Raw genomic sequence first — 19,287 nt, 5'->3', positions numbered from 1 at the left:
CAGCAGTCAAACCATCAATCAATGAATCAATTTATGTCGATTTTTATTATTTGCGTAAGAAGACAAGACCTATAGTATATTAAGCGGGGGGTCCCGAAGTTACAAACCACATGTGGTTCGCAACCCATTACGCTGATACACAAGAATATAAATAGGGGGGACATTTGATACGAACACGTTTATAAAATATTACACTTTTATGCATAAATACTTCTAAATAATAAAATACTGAAAGTTGCAGACCCGGCGGCAAATCTTTCAGTGATTACTTATATAGACTGAATAGAGAGTTTAAAAAGTTAGATGCGCAACACTCCATGTCAAATCAATAGAGCAGGATAAAAAAGGAAATCAGAGTATTGGCGTTACAATAACCTACACCAATATTACCAAGGAGTTATTTTGTCAACACTCTAAACGAAAACATTGCAGCAGTATACATGAGAAGTGATGGAGTTGGCCTAACAAACTTCGTTTGTTGCCACACCAAAACGATTTTCTCGCGACATTTTCAAAGCACAAGCCGATAAAAAATTCGAGTTTGAATGCGGACTTGAAGAGTAAAAGTTTCTAGTTTCTTTGGAGAGTCGTGGCGAACCGAACGACTGTACCGGCTACACTTAGGCTTAAAAACAACAGAGTCGAGTTGGCGTTTCTGGTCACTGGTAAAAAGAAGTTATGGGCTGACGGTTCAGCAGATGTTCGAGATGGCCGCTAGAGAACGAGAGAGCTGCACGGCTTGCCATTGATAATTTATTATCAGGCAAAGAGGCAATCTCAAACACGGCTTCTCCTACAAGATCTGCTTCGGTGTCTACTGTACGACTAGGTGGAGCGGGACTCCAGTGCAGCTGATAGAGCATTTCGAGGACCATTACATAGTAGGCTCTTCAGGCTGTGTCTGGGCAAAGCTGCATTAAGAATGCTGCAGTGTCAGGAAGACAGCGGCACGGTAACGACGGAACCCGGTGAGGGTGCTTTGCGAAACGATGATATGCCGTGAGTAAAAAATGAATCTTCGTCGAGGAAACTCGCGAACAGGTGTCTGGCGCTAGAAGCCTCCAGTCGGTGGTGATCATGGCTGCCATCTTTTCGGGCGTTGCGTGATGACTACTTAAGAGCGTATATGTGCGAGACTAGGGGGGAAGTTGCTCTCGTGAAGTGTTATTTCGTAAATCTGTGTAGCAAGTGACTAATTGCGTGACGAATGCCGGAACGAGGGCCCCTGACGTTAGGCTTGTACTTGCTTGCGCACTTGTTATCCGCTCACGTTCGTTATATGTGTACATCGGCAGTGGAGAAGGGGCACTTTTTATAATACCTTTCTATAAATGTTACCTGGCCGTGCGAGGTTCAGCTATTATATGAAGTCGGTTTTTTGCAGTAGAGGATCTTACTAGGAGCAGTATATCGTTGTAACTCAACAACAGATCTGCCTACAAAGTGTTCCACAACGAGACGCATGACATGCTGTGCTACTTGCAGCGAAATCGTGCGTGCGTATTCACCACTACGCGCCGTGTGTACTGTTCACATCTATAGCGTACTATGCGTTATTTTTGTGTGTTCATTGTGTGATATACAGCCTAATTGTGTCTTGTGCACCATGTATTGTGCTTTATCGTGATTACGTCCTTTCCCCTGCACATAATAAAGCAAACCACAGGCGCCGCTGATTGACCTAGATACCTCTAAATGCCGTCATCCTCTTACATTGCTTTATGGGTATCGTGTGCTTGGATGCGTCACTCGTATTCGAGCTTCTGCTACTTGGTCGACAAAAGAAATATTCCTTCTGCCAGACAAAAGCACATGTACATGCACATGCCGCACCCACGCGCACTGCAATGCGTAGCATAAACTAGTGGTGTTGCGTAGTCCGCCAGCCACACAGATGGACCGGGGTAATGGTTTCTCGTATTCGGGCCACGTGCATGCTTCGCCTCACCATGCTCCTTTCCGTCAAATCTTCTGCGTCATAAATAATGAGTCCCTACCTCCCGGGACAGACTGAAATATAAGCGGGGAACTGAGCGAGATTGGTATATCAACCCGAATAACCTTAGCGAAGCGTTGTCCACCTCCTCTCTGTCACAAGAAAGGCGGTAACATCAATCGTCATCATGGGTCGCGTAGACCCTTTTAGTTTGCTGCGGCCTACATATAGATGGCTCGTACGTGGTCGGAACAAGAAGTAAGGAATCCGAAGAACGAAAGCTTCTCTGAAGCGAAGGTCGCTTTCGGGCAGGCTTTCCTTACCCCTCTTCGTGCGAGGCCTCAACTATCACTTTAGTGCACTTAAGATATCTACTAGAACGTTGCTTCTGAACAACAAAAAAGTTCCTGTTCTGCGGGGTAAGGTCTCGGCACTGATTCTCCATCAGGCGTCAAACTTTGTGTTCCGCGTTTTCTCCTATGCTGTCGTCGCTCGCTGATCTACTTTTGATCATCTTCTACAGTGGCATCCTTCCAGGCCAGTCGAAAAGACATTAAGCTTTTACAGCTGAACGTCCTGAGAACCCCAACTGTGGGCAAGTGGATTCGTAAATCATGTCACAGATCTTGAAATTTGGACGAATAATCGAGTTAAGTAAGTTATTGAAGGCTGCGCAGTGTGGGGCCGAGTTGGTTGACGGTGCCTACAGATGTGCATTTTGCTCTAATGAACCACTCATCAAAAAGCTTCTGTTAGGCATTCTGTTGCTTCTTTTAACTTGTATTATGAATTCATATTCGTATAACAGCATGTGTTGCATTAGGTGACAAATGAAAATTCTGGGCATTCGTTTCGCATTGTGGTACAAGGGCTGCTCTTCTGACGAGTGCGCAAAGAGTTTGGGTGCGCACAAGAATAAGATGACCCTCTTTCACCAGTGAAAAAAATGAAAAATCGGCAGATCTCACGTACCTTGGGAATCGATATATGCAAAGCATGCGGAGGGAAGGTGACCATGTTGCATAAAGTGACGCTAAATATATGCATACATGTTACACGTACAGGCATATATTGAAGAGTTGCAGATGTTCATATAACCATTTTTTTGCGCTTGGGCAACGACGCCAAGAGGACATCAGTGTTAGCAACACCAAAAGCTATAAGCTGATATGAAGCGATGGTACTCGCGGGGATGGCGGCCCTGTGTACTGCTACATAAATCTATTTCAGGGCATGACACCTAACTGCAATTGACGTAACCCAACGTGACGGCTGTATCAATAGGAGTACATATGTAATGTTTATGAAAATGGATAGCCAGCAATGCAACCACAGTTGATGTTTCACGAACATTAGAGTATATTTGAACAGTAGTTATGAGACGGGGCGGGGCTCTATGGTATAAAGCTGGATTGCTACGCATAGGGCTTGGGTTTGATTCCTGCTGTGACCCTGACATATATTCTTTACAATAGTCAGGTCAGGTCCCGTGGGTATGTGCCACTGTCTAGCGGGAAGTGTTTGACGAGTATGCGACTGTATTGTGACATTATTCATGTCTAGACCACCACGTTATATTTGCCACACCATCTTATCCTCCCATACCAATTTTAGTTCACGCCAAGTTAAGTGAATGATCAAAAGAGCACCCAGACGTAGGCGGCTAGACAGACAGACAGACAGACAGACAGACAGACAGACAGACAGACAGACAGACAGACAGACAGACAGACAGACAGACAGACAGACAGACAGACAGACAGACAGACAGACAGACAGACAGACAGACAGACAGACAGACAGACAGACAGACAGACAGACAGACAGACAGACAGACAGACAGACAGATAGATAGATAGATAGATAGATAGATAGATAGATAGATAGATAGATAGATAGATAGATAGATAGATAGATAGATAGATAGATAGATAGATAGATAGATAGATAGATAGATAGATAGATAGATAGATAGATAGATAGATAGATAGATAGATAGATAGATAGATAGATAGATAGATAGATAGATAGATAGATAGATAGATAGATAGATAGATAGATAGATAGATAGATAGATAGATAGATAGATAGATAGATAGATAGATAGATAGATAGATAGATAGATAGATAGATAGATAGACGCAATAAGTACTTGCAGCACGTAAACAAATGCTTCACATTTAACAAGAATAAAGGGAGCTTCAAAAATAGGCTATAAATAACTATGTAACGGAGTGAGCGTTTTTTATTCGCGCATACACAAAGCTGCTTTCAAATCAAGTATGCGTATTATAGATGGTATGAGGCGACACTGTGACCTCGAGCCTTTTCTTTGAACTTTGGCATTCATTATAGTTAGAGATCGGATGCTGTCGCAGCGTAGTGCGTAATCTTTCTCTGGGCTATATCGCTATAGACGGATATTTCATTTATTGTAATGCGATCGGGTTTCACCCACAAAACCCTGTTACCACTATTCGTTGCAGACCACGTCGCAATATTTGGAAAGTTTGCGAGTGTTTCAGACATTGCTGTTAATATTACGTGTTGGCCACAAGTGACCTAGTTAAATTTTTGAACTGAGCACCAGCGACAACCTTAGAGGGTTCGACGAAGCGCCAATAAAATCCGGCCAATATGGCGACGAACTGATTAGTCGACGCCCGATGACCATACTCGCTGCTATCTCTGTACAGAGAGTATTCGTCTTCATTTGGCTAACTTGTGCTCACTAAAAGAGATAAGCTCAAAATAGGAGATTTCGTTAGTAGCAAATTGTGTTGTATGTGCTTCTCCATCGCAACAACTCGACAAAATGTTTTTTTTTTTCTCGAAGTGGAGCTAGCAAAGTTCACTCATACCCTTGTTTAATTCCTATGGTGATATTGTTACGGAAAAGAAGGGACGCCGTATCGCCAAGGCTGGGGATTAGATGTATTCAAAACTAGCGTTAATGGCGTGACCGGTTCACCAGCGATCGAGCGGAGACAATCCTTCGTCTTCTAGTCAGGCACACACGCGCGTCGCCCCCTAGAATATCAATATACATGCATGTAGCAATATTTAGGTCTTATAATTATATGGTGATATAAAACTTTAGTACCTTATTCAACGTCAAAAACGAAGAAACAAAATTGGATAAAAACGAAAAAAAAATGTCCTCCACTCTCTGCATCCCACATCTCTAGGCATTGAACAATAGTGATTGAAGTGGACCATTGAACATTAGCGTTGCCAGGGTCCTTTAATCTGACACTACATTGTTTAACACATCAAGTTTTGGGAAATAATACAGAAGAAGTGTTAGTTTTCTGCTAATCCACGTGGATCGTACAGAAATTTATGGTGGGTTTGTGTGACAGGGCACCGCATTAATGCGTTGCCTCTCCCATCTTCCTCAAGTGCCTACTGGCGCCCGACTGGTCATTTCAGAGGCCAAGGACCACCAGTTTCGATTTCGACGATCTCCACTAGAGGGGCTGTTCGGACTAAGAAAAAGCCAATTACTGCAAATTTCTTGAGAGTTCAGTTATGCTCTCCTTGTAGCTAGTGTGGATGATTGAATCTCTTACAGTGTATAATGTCGCATTGAGAGAAATGGCTTCATCACGTGCCACGGAGTCACAAGCCGTAACATGTAACATCCAACTTTAAGCCACTATAACATTGCTAAGGTCTAGTGCATTTGTAGGAATAATACACGTTAAATGAGCATATTGAACTTAATCCATGTTTAGGTCAGAAGTTTAACGTCAAACACAAATCCGAGATATAAAAAATTCTAATTGTGGGTTCTTGTAGCTGGGACACTGATTAAAATTCATGATTGTGTAGTAACGGCAAAGGCAACGACTGTCGCTTTTTTCGGTAAAGGTAACTGTTACGCGTTACCTTTTTTGTAGGTAACGTAGGCGGCAACGGGTTCCTTGTTTGTTAGTGCAATGAGTAACGTATTTAGTTACTTTTTCGGTGACGAATGCAACACTGATAAACACCATGTCTCAGCAATAAATACAGATAGTACCTGATGTTTCGTCCCCAGCGTGAAATGATTCGAAGCGATAGCTGATTTCGTCATTTGTTCATTGCTGTGAAGATAGTGGGTGAGTAGCAAGCACGACTTCTAATCGAAGCGGGTGATCGCGTCTATATTGGAGCTGCCATGTTGGCTTATAACCCCTGCTACTGCACGGCCATGGCCGCTTCGTCGGCCCAATGCGTTGGCTGGGTATAGCGGCGGACTGGCTGTGAGAAGGCCAGTTATGCTCACGTGATCAAGCATGACAGTGCCCGTGCACCACTGAGAAAAAATCGACACGCTGTGCCTGAGTACGGCAAGCAAGGGCAAAGAAAGAAGTGTAAACGATCCCGTACCACCGTGCCACTTAAACCCTTCTTTTCCCAAGGCTCCTGCACCACCGACTGCTGTACCGGCGTTTCCACAAGAAGCACCACGAGTGGACGGCTCCCGTGGCCATCACCGCCGTGTACTGCACGCCTCTCGAGCACCTGCTCTCCAACGTCCTGCCCGTGGTGGTCGGGCCCGCTCTGCTCGGTTCGCACCTGAGCGTGCACTGGCTGTGGGCCGGGCTCACGGCGCCCTACGGCGTCATCGTGCACTCCGGTTACCACCTGCCGCTGCTGCCATCACCACAGATGCACGACTTCCATCACTTAACGTGAGTGCGAATGGCTGCAATTATCTATCTATCTATCTATCTATCTATCTATCTATCTATCTATCTATCTATCTACCTATCTATCTATCTATCTATCTGTCTGTCTATCTATCTATCTATCTATCTATCTATATATCTATATATCTATCTATCTATCTATCTATCTAATTTCCTCTCTCTCTCTTTCTCTGTGTGTGTGTGCGCGCGTGTGCGTGTGCGCGCGTGTATGTGTGTGCGTGTGCGTGTGCGTGCGCGCGTGCGCGTGCGTGTGTGGGTGCGTGTGCGTGTGCGTGTGCGTGTGCGCGTGCGCGTGCGCGTGCGTGTGTGTGTGTGTGTGTTTCCGCCCCCTATATGTGAAAATAACTAAAAGGAAAAAGGGGGGTAGCCCGTACCACCAGGAGGTATAACGGGCTCAAGCCAATCTAACATAAATGAAGAGGGGAAACTTCCCAAATTTTTATTTTTTTTTTGAAAAAGCCAATTAGTTAAAAAAATAACATGGGTAAATCCTAGTGAGTGCGGCATGAAACTGTAATAAATAAACTAGTTAGATTCTCAGGAATGAGCAGGGCGATATGCAGCAGCAGTGTATTTCCCCCACTTGAGTTTTTGAAGTTCGTTCGTTCGCGCGCGCGCGCGCGCGTGTGTGTGTGTGTGCGTGTGCGTGTGCGTGTGCGTGTGCGTGTGCGTGTGCGTGTGTGTGTGTGTGTGTTGCTGCGCATGCAGTATGCTTTGTTAAAGCAACAGATTGGCACGCAGCCGGTTGAAGCGATAAAGCCGAAATTTTATTAAGTTCTAATGGCTCCTATCATCTTTATGTAGACTCGGCTGCTGACCCGCAGGTCGCGGGTTCGAATCCCGGCTGCGGCGGCTGCATTTCCGATGGAGGCGGAAATGTTGTAGGCCCGTGTGCTCAGATTTGGGTGCACGTTAAAGAACCCCAGGTGGTCGAAATTTCCGGAGCCCTCCACTACGGCGTCTCTCATAATCATATGGTGGTTTTGGGACGTTAAACCCCACATATCAATCATCTTTATGTAGACTGAAGACCATCCTTGCAGCTCCCGCATACACATACAATGAATGGATGGATGCTATGAGCGTTCCACTTATCAGTAAATCAATCAAGGGGAATTTTATTGCAATATAATATACAGAATGTGTACAGAAATATTTGGATCCATTGCCTACCTATAATAAGATAATTATTGAAACGTCAATAGAAGGACTTCGCAGAAAACATGACGTGTCAATCGTTGCCGCACAACAGTTGGCATCACATCATCTGTTTGACAGGTACCAAGGATACTCTCACGTGTACACTGACGGCTCCGTCACCAAAGAGACAGTGACATCAGCATTCATAATTCCGGAATGGCACGAATAATATGCATGTCGGTTGGGCCACCTCTCCTCTTCAACAACATCGGAGCTCGTAGCGATTTTGCTAGCCATAAGCTTTATTAAACTGTCAACGACACCAAAAAAATGGGTGGTAATTACAGACTCTCTGACAGCACTGGCATGTGTGGAAAATGCCACTTCAAGACATATTGATGTGTGTATAGTATATGCTATACTAAAAAAGCTCTCAGAAGCTACGAAGTTGAATCATCGAGTGGCATTTCAGTGGGTTCCCAGTCACTGCGGAATTAAGGGAAATGAAATGGCGGATGACTTGGCGAAAACCGCTCATAATTCTACGCAAACGTGCCTCATTCCGGTATCTCAATATGATGTAAATAGAATTTTAAGAACAACAAAATGGGAATCATGCCTGTCTACCTGCTTCACAGACAAAACAAAGGAATCGATCCTATATGCGGTTCATCCTAATGTTGAATACCAATTAGACCGTGACCTCCCGAAACGTATTGACACACTCATTCATCGCCTACGACTCGGAACTGCTTACACAAAGCACTTCCTACTTCGGATTCAGCGTGCAACATTGTCAGCATGTTCATGCGGCCACGACGACGAGGATATCTGTCACCTCTTGTTCGACTGTCCGAAACACGACACACACCGAAGGCGACTAGAACAGGACCTGCGTAAGTTAGATCTCGAGTGGCCATTTTCGTTGAATAAAATACTAGGTTCATGGCCATCCGAAACAAACGGCAAAGCAATGAAGGTTCTGCAACAGTTCTTCGAAGAAACGAATATTTGTGACGAATACTGAGCTGACAAAAGTTAAAAGTAAGCGTGGCGTCTACGTGGTTGTTCTGCCCATAGTAGAACTCTTGCTCTCACCCATGTAGGACTGTATATATGTACATATGCTATTGTTTTTTTTATATTTTTTATTTGTACCAATCAAATGGAAAGGGGTAGTCATCGCCAAGTAACGGTGACAAAAACTTCGTTTATTTTCTATTTCAATAAAAAAAAGTAGTTAAAAGTTAGCTATCAGCCTTCACAAATAAAAAACATCTTTTTTATTTATTCTTCTAAGCTGGCTTAATGCCTTAATTGTTCACTTCGAATAAATTTATTTTACTATGAAGGAAAAAAGGCGATTTCGCAGCCCAGTTTTCAGCCCTTTACGGCAAGATGTCTTTACTTTCTCCTATTAATTATTTTCGTCCTTTCTTTCTGCTTTTATGCCACAACTACACTAACCAAATCTTACTGATTTCTATCGCGGGCGCTCAGCGCTTCCTATTGTCCCTAAAACCTAAGGCTTCATGTGGGCTCGAGCATGCCAAAGCATACACGTGTGGGTATATCTCCATGCTCAATCACAGAATACTCCGTTGTTACCTCATCTTTCCTAGAGCATTTGCATTGTTTTTCTTCTTTAAGAAAGTTCACTTTATAACTACGCATTATAAAGCATCTCAATCTCGCTTCAAAGGCTAAAGCACTTCCCCTTGGAATATTATAAAATAGCTGCCTTCTCAGTTTTTGGCCTTTCCGTAGTTACTGAGAGCCGGGTATCTAAACATTGCTACGACCCATTGAATCTTCTCCACCCCTCTGACCTTCCATTTCACGCTCTTTGTTGTCACACCACTTACACTGTCAGCTGTATATATAGCATAATACTTACCAGTGAGCCAGCCTCCTGGTTCTCATTGTGTGTCAATGCTCTGCCTATACATATAAAGAAACACTGTACCGGCCCGTCTGCTTTCTTTTATATTCCTTAGCCTCTCGTCAGACTTTATTCTGAGCTTCTCTCGCCTCAAAACTTGCCCATCCCATATCACCCTTTACTGACTAATTTGTCGCTTTTCCGAAAGCGGCTAATGCAAGGCGTCCCACAGTCCTTTCTGATTGTACATCGGATCCCATGCACACCGCTCAGTTCCCAAAAGTAAGCACTGGAACCATTACACGTTTCCACTGAGCTTCAAGCACCTCGTACCTATTGCATCCCCTCAACGTTGTACGTTTTATTATTGCAGCATTCTTCCTCTTTTTTACCGTGATTTTTTCCTGTACCTCCACGTATCTATCACCCCCATTTACCCTCACCCTGAGGAACTTTTATTCTCTTAACCTCGGCAGGTCTTGTCCCTGTATCTACACAGCCTCATAAATGCGATAACCGAATACCATCAAGCGACCTTTTGTTACACTAAATCCTAGTCGGAGAGCTTCACCTTCCCTTCTGTATATGCCTGCAGCCACTGTATATTATCTTGACTGTTCGCAAAGGACAATCGTCCGCATGAAATAAAGCTTGAACTTTCTGGTGAATATTCGTACCACCATGTTTTGTGATGCAGATTAAATCCAATTTTGTTACCTTCTAGTGCTTATTTCCCATCCGAACAATGCGTGTGCGCGCGAGTGTGTGCGTATGTGTAAGCACTGCCAATGGCGGCGTGTGTAGCGCAAAACCCTGTTAAAGCGACATAGTAACACGGATCCGCATGCTACTATATCTACAAACAGCAGAGCGCCCTCTGGTAAGCTTTATAAGAAGTCGTTTCCTGAAGCGGACCATTACTGTGCAGCGATTCGGTTATTAACCTTGACTGCAACATCGCATGTGTTGATGGGCATTCGTTACCTGTACTTTCCATCTTACCAATCTTACCAATCTGTAGGTACTAACTGCGCCATTCTTCACCGGGGCTCTACCGCTACGAAGTGAACGCTTCAGCAGCGTTACATCACTGTTGCCAGATTCGGCATCGCTGTCGAAGTGCAACAAGGCTACGCAATTTTCTCTCTTGATTAGAGTTTGTCAATAGATACCGGAATTCACCCATGTCCGCCAAACTAAAAAAAAAAGCTTAATGGAAACGCTGATGACGACATAGCGTGGTTAGTCATTCTATTCCCGTCCTGCGACATGGTTTGCGCAATCTGCGACTGTGATTTCTTCGCCTTCGTCGAAGCAGCAACGACGACTGGCGTTGTTGTACGAAAAAACATATCACTGGAACGGTGCCTTCGCAGATAAGGCCTACATGAGGCTAGCGAGAAAGTCAGCCTGCATGCACCATATAGTACCGTCACTTTCGCTCTGCTGAAGACAGGAAACACTGATCTATACAGTAAAATGTCTCTCTGCCATTTTTTTTTTTTGTGCACCGTATTCGTTGCTATAGCGATACAGGCACTTCTCCGCTGAAGCATTCACCATAAGATCGCATCCGCTTCGGGGCATTCACCTTAGCAAGTTAATCTCTCGGGCACGAATAACCCACCAGACGAAAAAGGTTTCCGACAGACGATGTTGTTGTCTGCACTCGTGATGGCCGTTGCAGCAGAAGTGCACTTGCTCTTTGTCAGACGCCTTCGGAAATTCTCGCGCCTGCGGATAACGCTGGTTAAAAATATGCTTTGGGGAACTTTGTCTTTAGATCCTCCCTATCTTTATTCCCACTAAAATTCAGCTGTATAAATTGACATGCGCGACTTGCACGATTCTCATGTGGTTTCATAATTTTTGAGGTATGATTGTTAGAAGAAATGCAAAAAACCCGGAAGTTGACAGTTTTTTAAACACGTTACTATGACTGTGACCTCCGCGATAAAAGTACGCTTCCGCTCCTTGCGATGCTTCATCAATGTAAAGTTTTATTTTTGCGAGTGTACTTTGGAAAACCGTGCTCGTCTCAATCATAGAACTTATGAAGAGGAACAGAACTAGAGAGCTCAATAAAAACGCAGCTCAAGCTTTTAAAACGTGTGAACGCTGTATTTAATGTAAAGTCATTATTTAACATTACGTGTGACTGACTACGGAAAAATACAAGAGGCACGCTTTCTCATTGGACCGTCTCAGGCAAAATAATAGGCAAAATATTTAAGCCATTAGTTTAGTTGAAGTAATTAATGAACAAAATTAGTTATGTCAGGCAGTAATTTCGCCATCACATTGATAACCAGCCTTCAAGCAAGCTGAATAGATGTCACAAATTAAGCTATTTCCTTCCGTCAGTAACCAATACGTGGTCATTGATTTATGCTTGAAGTAGCAAACGCCCAGCAAGATGGTTTGTTGTGTGCTTTTATGTAGCTACTTGAAACATTGTGTTGCGTGTTTGAAAGTATGTCTCGTCGTGCGACAAACGCGATGTGCGGACACTACTTTTATTCGTTTGCCTTCCTGAAAAATATCTACGGTAGTATCAACACAGGTTCCATGACTTTGAAAGGAACATGAAGACATGCATGGAAACTTCAGAACTCCGCTAAAAAGTGCGCCTATAGACATCTGGTTGGTATAAATGGAATAGAATAGAATAACTTCCCGTAGGTCCTTTCGGGCGTGAACGACAGCGTGTCACTCCACATAATTGATTGATTGATTGATTGATTGATTGATTGATTGATTGATTGATTGATTGATTGATTGATTGATTGATTGATTGATTTGTGGTGTTTAACGTCCCAAAACCACCATATGATTATGAGAAACGCCGTAGTGGAGGGCTCCGGAAATTTCGACCACCTGGGGTTCTTTAACGTGCGCCCAAATCTGAGTACACGGGCCTACAACATTTCCGCCTCCATCAGAAATGCAGCCGCCACGACACTCCACATAATGAATATTTGTGATCGGTAGATCCCAAAAAGGGCACTAAAAGATATACGTGTACTTGCAGAACGAATTCCGAGAACTCTCATAACGTGTCCTTTTTTTTGTTGTTGTTGTTGTTGGACATAGCAAATAGGAAAGGAAAACAAGGCAGCATATTTATTTTGCGTCGCTGTTGCACTGCCCTATTGATAAGTAATTTCAATATTGTAAGTATAAACTTCTATGTGTAGTTCACAAGCTGTAGAGAATGTAGAAATTATTCTTTATTGCCACCCCGCCACGGTGGTCTAGTGACTAAGGCACTCGGCTGCTGACCCGCAGGTCGCGGGATCGAATCCCTGCTGTGGCGGCTGCATTTCCGATGGAGGCGGAAATGTTGTAGGCCCGTGTGCTCAGATTTGGGTGCACGTCAAAGAACCCCAGGTGGTCAAAATTTCCGGAGCCCTCCACTACGGCGTCTCTCATAATCATATAGTGGTTTTGGGACGTTAAACCCCACATATCAATCAAATCAATCAATATTCTTTATTGCCTTTCTTTTCTTCCTCTGCCCTCTCGCAAAAGCGATGACACAACATATATGTATTACATTGCATCATTAGTGAGTAACCCCTTCTTTGGTTACTTTGGGTTGGACGAAACGGAAAGCGTAGGAAAGCTTTTCCCGATATCAGGCTCCACCATCCATCCATCACGCTTCATATATATGTGTACTGTCATTGTGCTTTCCATAAAAGTTCTAGTGTTGTTTAGGCGTTAATTAGTGGTTTTACAAAACTCGTTTGAAGCGTAAGTCGGCAAATTCTCTCATAAGTTGACTTACTTGGACGTACACTCACACTCAGATTCAGCGGTGAGAGTGAGTTTGAAGAAGGTGAAAAATATATTTTGGTGACTCTCAGTGCGAGTGAGTCCGGTTGAGAAAAAAAAAATCGGTAAGTCTAAGTTGCAGTGAGCTCTCAAAACAAAGTATTCATTTCTTGGGTGAGTTTGAGTGATATCTAATCTTTTTGCCGACCTACGGTTTCAAGGGAACGTCCGCTGAACACATTATGGTTAGTTCGGAGCCCTCTTTTCACGCAAGTCAGAGCGGATACTCGAGCGGATCGTTGCATGTAGCCAACAGTAGGTAACTTTTGTGAAAAAAAAAACACTCGCCCATGCCTCTATATAGTATTACGCTAGACCATGATTATCCCTTTCCCTCCGTAATTGCTATCGAAGCTGGCAAAGGCTCATTGGTTGCAATGGATCATGGCGCATACTCCTTGTTCACTTCCCGAGAGCCATGCACACAGCGAAGGGTGGCAGCCAATGAGGCGGTCAAAGACATCGCCTCCGATTAGTTACTGCAAGGAATTGGACGCGAGACCCGGGTAAGACGGGAAAGCCCAGCCGGGAGAGACAGGGAGAAATAGGTAGATAGAAAAAAAGAGGTAGGAAAAGAGAAAGAAAGAAAGATTGATATAGAGAGAAACATCCTTTTCCGGCTTCTTTCTCGAGGCACGCAGGTTCCGAGGAAACTACGACATTCTGGGAATCCTCGACTGGCTGCACGGCACGGATGGAGCCTTCAGACAGAGCGAAGCCTACCAGAGGCACCGGTTGCTGCTGTCGTTCAGGCCCGTCCACGAGCTGTATCCGGACACAGGAGGCCGACGCGATTTACCCACCGAAGGGCGATCAACGACGCAGTCGCATGGCTGACACCGAAGCCCATTTCTTCCTTTCTTTCTGTGATTGTTGTTTGCCCATTTACGATATCAATGTTGGTCGACTGGGATCACCTCGAAGACCCGGCTGCACAAAGTGCGACGCGACAATTATGGTGGCCTTGTGATAACCTTGGAAGAAGAAGAAGGAAAGTTAATATCTGGCACTGCAATGAACATCACGCCGTTCAGTTCAGTTCGTTGCCGGTTCACAATTTACCTTCGACAAGCTGGTGTTCGTGTTGCGCGTGTTCGCGCTATTTGTTCATTTCTTCTTTTTCTTACTTTTGTTCTTAATTCTCTGTTTTATCTATAACTCCCCCTTTCTCCCGCCCCTCATGTAGCGTAGCCAAAAAAGCCGAAGCTCCTTAAGTAACACACCTGCATTTCCCCTTCGTTTGTCTCTTTCTCTCTCTGTAACCTTCTTGCAAGCACTACACTCGCCTAAAACAAATTAAACATTCAGTATCACGGCCAGTGATGATATCAATCAATTGGTTAATCAATCATTGATTTTAACCAATTCGCCGCCGGGATCATATATATATATATATATATATATATATATATATATATATATATATATATATATATATATATATATATATATACACAGAAGGAAACATCGATAGCGGACAGCTATAATTACCCATAATATGACCCCCCGATAGCCCGCTACTGCTGGACACTTTTGTCCACAGTTGAGAAAATTTCTTCCTAAAAAAGCGCTTGGGCTTTCAAAATAAAGTCGGAGAACAACTGTTTTAATGGTGTGTCTGCGTTCGTCGCGAATCATTTCACCTTTTTCTCCTCGCGTGTTCTGAATGCGAATGCTCCGGTAATGACTGCCGCAAGATGTGCTTCTCCGCTGGACATGTTCGTGGTCACGTACGGCGGCGCTAAGCCACAGAAAGAAAGAAGGATATAGTGAGAACAACGCCAGAGAAGCACAGGTGCCGTTCGCTTTGGAGACTTCAGCGAAAATAAATATCTCCATTATCTCCAATCGAGATAACGAGTCTCGGAACTCGATTCTTTCGGCGTGCCTTGAGTGTTGTAGTCGACTGAGATAATCTACGCGAGGCAAGGAAGCGTAACCTGCTTGTTTTGAATATTTGCATTCCGTAGTATATTCGCTCTCTGTGGAACAAGCTGATATGGAATCACTCAAAAAACTGTCAATAATTACAACGGCGACCGATGGTATGGTTTAGCGCGTGGTACAAATGATGGCGACTTACAAACTCAGTACGACACTGCATTGACGTAAGTCATCTACCTAAGCTTGGGCGAGAGTTGAGTGGTTGAAATGCTTCTTTAAAGAGTGATGCTGTTTAACAAGTCGTTCCTTGAGAGTACCTCCACTACAGTGTCCCTCATAATCGCATTGTTTTGTTTTTTTTACGTAAAACTTCAGACATAAAAATTGCGGTAATGCTGGGGCATGTCCGGATACACCAAATTGACTGTGATTGAGCTCCACGTAGTGCTTACGTGCTGTCGGACAATTCCTAAGTATATGAAGTTTTCGGTTCGCTTTTCCTTTTTTTTTATTTTATGCCTCTAGTTTCCTGAGGTCAAGTGATGATGATGCGTCAAACACTGTTCGCAGATCAGATCATTTTTTATAAGTGGTCCTGCTTTTGTTTGTGAGAATGTAAATTACTTAGCAGCGTTACTGCGATAACACAAAAATGAAGGAAAAAAGAAAGAAAAAGAAAACGAAGCGCCTTTTCCTAGGACCCTCGGCGAAGTTAGTAGCAGCGCTTTTATTTCCTTTGTTAATGCAATCGATCTACATCGCCATCAACTCCGCTGGATTCAGTAAGTACTAAGTTTTTTTTTTTAAATGAGACACGAAAAAGTAGACGTACGTGAATCACGCGATAATCCGAGCAAAGTATGAACCCCTCCTTATTTCATCGAGAACGGCACAATTTACTTTCACCTTCTAACGCATTCCTAACCAAGAATGTTGTTGATAACCATAATAAGACATGAAGTTAGATGGGAAAAAAAATCCACAACCACAATCGAATGATCAGTTTGCGCGTGACGCAAGAGAGTCTAGCACACAGAAAGACGTGATTGGTTTTTATTCTTCGTTTCTGCATTCTGAATCCCCTATATCATTCCCATTTTTTTTATTTTATTAGTGGCACCTGCACCAAGGTTACATTCTTGTTTCTCTTTCAAGTCCTTACGGTTGAACACTTCCAGTTTTTTTTTTCAAATATTCAGAAAACAAATTATGCATAAATCCGGTGCGAAGTCAGTGGTGGTTGTTCGCAAACAGGACTTTGATTTGGGTGAGTTGATACATTGTTAGCTGGGTCAAAAACAACACGAAAATACGACTACATAGAAAGAAACACAGCACACATATGAACGCTATTGCGCGGTTTGGTGCGCTGTAAAAAGAGCAGTTGGTGCAATGAATATGTCAGTTGCAAGTTCAGCGCTCATTTGTGTACTGTGTTTCCGTGTCCTCGTCTTTTTTGCGATCTTTTTTCCAAGCTGACGGTGCTGTTCAAGTTGAGTGTTAGGCTGAATACGTACAGATATCAGAGCAAGAGTAATAATAAAAACCAATTAACTTTCAGGTAATTAATAAAAAAGTTATTCAACGAGTTCATTGAGAAAAAAATCTTTTTTTGAGTAACATGGATCGTGGCATCACCTGGCGGAGCAGGTCTCAACCATACGCTTGTTTCTACGTGGTCTCGGAGATCTGCCTCGGCAGCGCGAAACGTAATGTTGACACGTGGCCTCCGAGATAAGCCCTAACGAGTTTCCGGGGTCTATCTATGAGGCCGCGGTCAACCCAACACCTTCTCTGATTTTCAAACAGAGGTGGTGTTCGTTAATACAACAAATACATTATGGTTGCATATATCTTTGTCCAACTATTTTGTCTGAGAATTGTTGGCTGTGATTACTTGCCTATTTATTCTGTCCTTGCAGTAAACACAAGTAAAGCTTAGAGCATGCGCTGTCTCGTTTTGTTTATCGAATACGAGCTCAGAATTGCCTTTTGAAAGGTGATTCAGCATTAGAACGAACTCCTAAACAAGACATGACCGTAACAGGTTAATGGCATTTCATGTCGAACACTGCCATGGTTTGCTGTGGCGCTAATGGGACGTTACGTATCTGAATACATGCCTTGTATGGGTAATAAACGAATCATTTCGCTGAAAAAATAGAAAAATGCTTGATAAACGCAAGAAAAGATCTCCCGTCACTGTGAATCGATAACTAAAGGAACAGAAAGAAACCCCTACATTTCGACTTTAAGCCGACGAAATAGTGGTGCGTTGAAATGGCTGAGACGTATGATCTTATTGAAACTGCTCAATGTTTTCAAATTGAATCTTTGCCTTTCCATTCACCGCATGTAGACGATATATCTGATTTGCGCCAAGTTGACAGTTTTGACGGCACTGCAGATGATCGAATTTTCATCTTGTCAGCGTTGAATTGAAGTCTTCTAGAAAGATGCGTGTGTTGCGCGTATATAGCAACCTACACTTCGCAGAGCGAATGTCAGTAATGTGAATGCTAAAGAATGTTTTTCATAGTCCTTTTTCCTTTCTCTCGAGTAGCACCAACTTCTTGCGACACACATCACGAAAATAGGTGAGCTTTCGCTACACAGATTTTATTGCATATCTTCATCTCTTGTTATCTACATTGCTTTCTAGAGTTCTTGTTCATTATATATATATATATATATATATATATATATATATATATATATATATATATATATATATATATATATATATATATATATATATATATATATATATATATATATATATCTTCGGGCCCACTGCAGTCATCCAATTTCCTTCTATATAGTTAGATGCCCACGTCTATCGTCTATTAGAACGACAAAAGCCTGAGAAAAGGCGTCCAGAGTCAAAATTCAACGCCTACTCATTATGTGATCTGTCCACTCTCTCATATGAGTATTTTATAGGAAGTTGGTGAAAATAGGCTTCGCAAGATTTTTTGCGAACTTCCCTAAGAGTCAGCGGTACGACGTAAATGCAAGAAACGTAAAGTTTATCATAGCAGCAACCAGTCAGCTCATCTGAGTATCTTCTGGGGCTACAATTAATGCACAGACAGACAGACAGACAGACAGATATATATATATATATATATATATATATATATATATATATATATATATATATATATATATATATATATATATATATATATATATATATATATATATATATATATATATATATATATATATATATATAGATAGATAGATAGATAGATAGATAGATAGATAGATAGATAGATAGATAGATAGATAGATAGATAGATAGATAGATAGATAGATAGATAGATAGATTTGGGAGAAAATAAAGAAAGCAAAGTACGAGGGAAAAAATGAAGGAAGGAAGGGAGGCAAAACAGCAATAATAATTAGAGAAAAAAGAAGTATGACATATTAGTGAACATTGGTGAACATTTACCATCCGAGCCAACTGGAGCTATTACCGCCCGTCATTTAACACCACTATCCGGAATTGCCGATGACATTCTTTTGGTTAACGTTAGCCAGTTTCATTCAGTGCTATTCATCTTTAGTCATAAAAAGCAGCACTATAGCCATAATTTAGTCATCACAAGCGAAATTTAGTGATTACAAGTGCTAGTGATATGGCATTAAATACGCTTGCGTATGGGAAGTAGCTGCACCACCTGCGGGATCGGCTGATCTTTTTCGTCAAAAAATGGTCATCGCCCTACCTCTCCTTCAGCAATCGAGTACAAGAGGCGTTAATAAGCATTGTAAAGATTCAGAATAGGGTATACCTAGGCTATCAGTTTGACGGGTTTATGTAGGCGCACTGTACATGGTATAAAACGGGGTTTTCCCATCATAGACTGAAGTGCATAGCACTCGGACCTTCACGATATACACGC

General features: G+C 42.7%; 1 protein-coding gene across 1 annotated transcript in view; it reads left to right on the top strand.

Moving 5' to 3' along the window:
* LOC119169989 (fatty acid hydroxylase domain-containing protein 2) overlaps nucleotides 1-14,858 on the top strand; it is a 68,947-nt gene extending 54,089 nt beyond the window's left edge. The window contains exons 5-6 of the mRNA XM_037420998.2: nucleotides 6,343-6,615; nucleotides 14,134-14,858. Of these exons, the coding sequence (XP_037276895.2) occupies nucleotides 6,343-6,615; nucleotides 14,134-14,329 (469 nt within the window). The 3' untranslated portion in view covers nucleotides 14,330-14,858. The remainder of the gene's footprint in view (nucleotides 1-6,342; nucleotides 6,616-14,133) is intronic.
* The last annotated feature ends 4,429 nt before the right edge of the window (nucleotides 14,859-19,287 follow it).

The sequence above is a fragment of the Rhipicephalus microplus genome, chromosome 2 (genome assembly GCF_043290135.1).
Source record: "Rhipicephalus microplus isolate Deutch F79 chromosome 2, USDA_Rmic, whole genome shotgun sequence".
NCBI lineage: Eukaryota > Metazoa > Arthropoda > Arachnida > Ixodida > Ixodidae > Rhipicephalus > Rhipicephalus microplus.
Note: the sequence above shows the minus strand (reverse complement) of the source record. Positions and strands in the feature narration are given on the sequence as shown.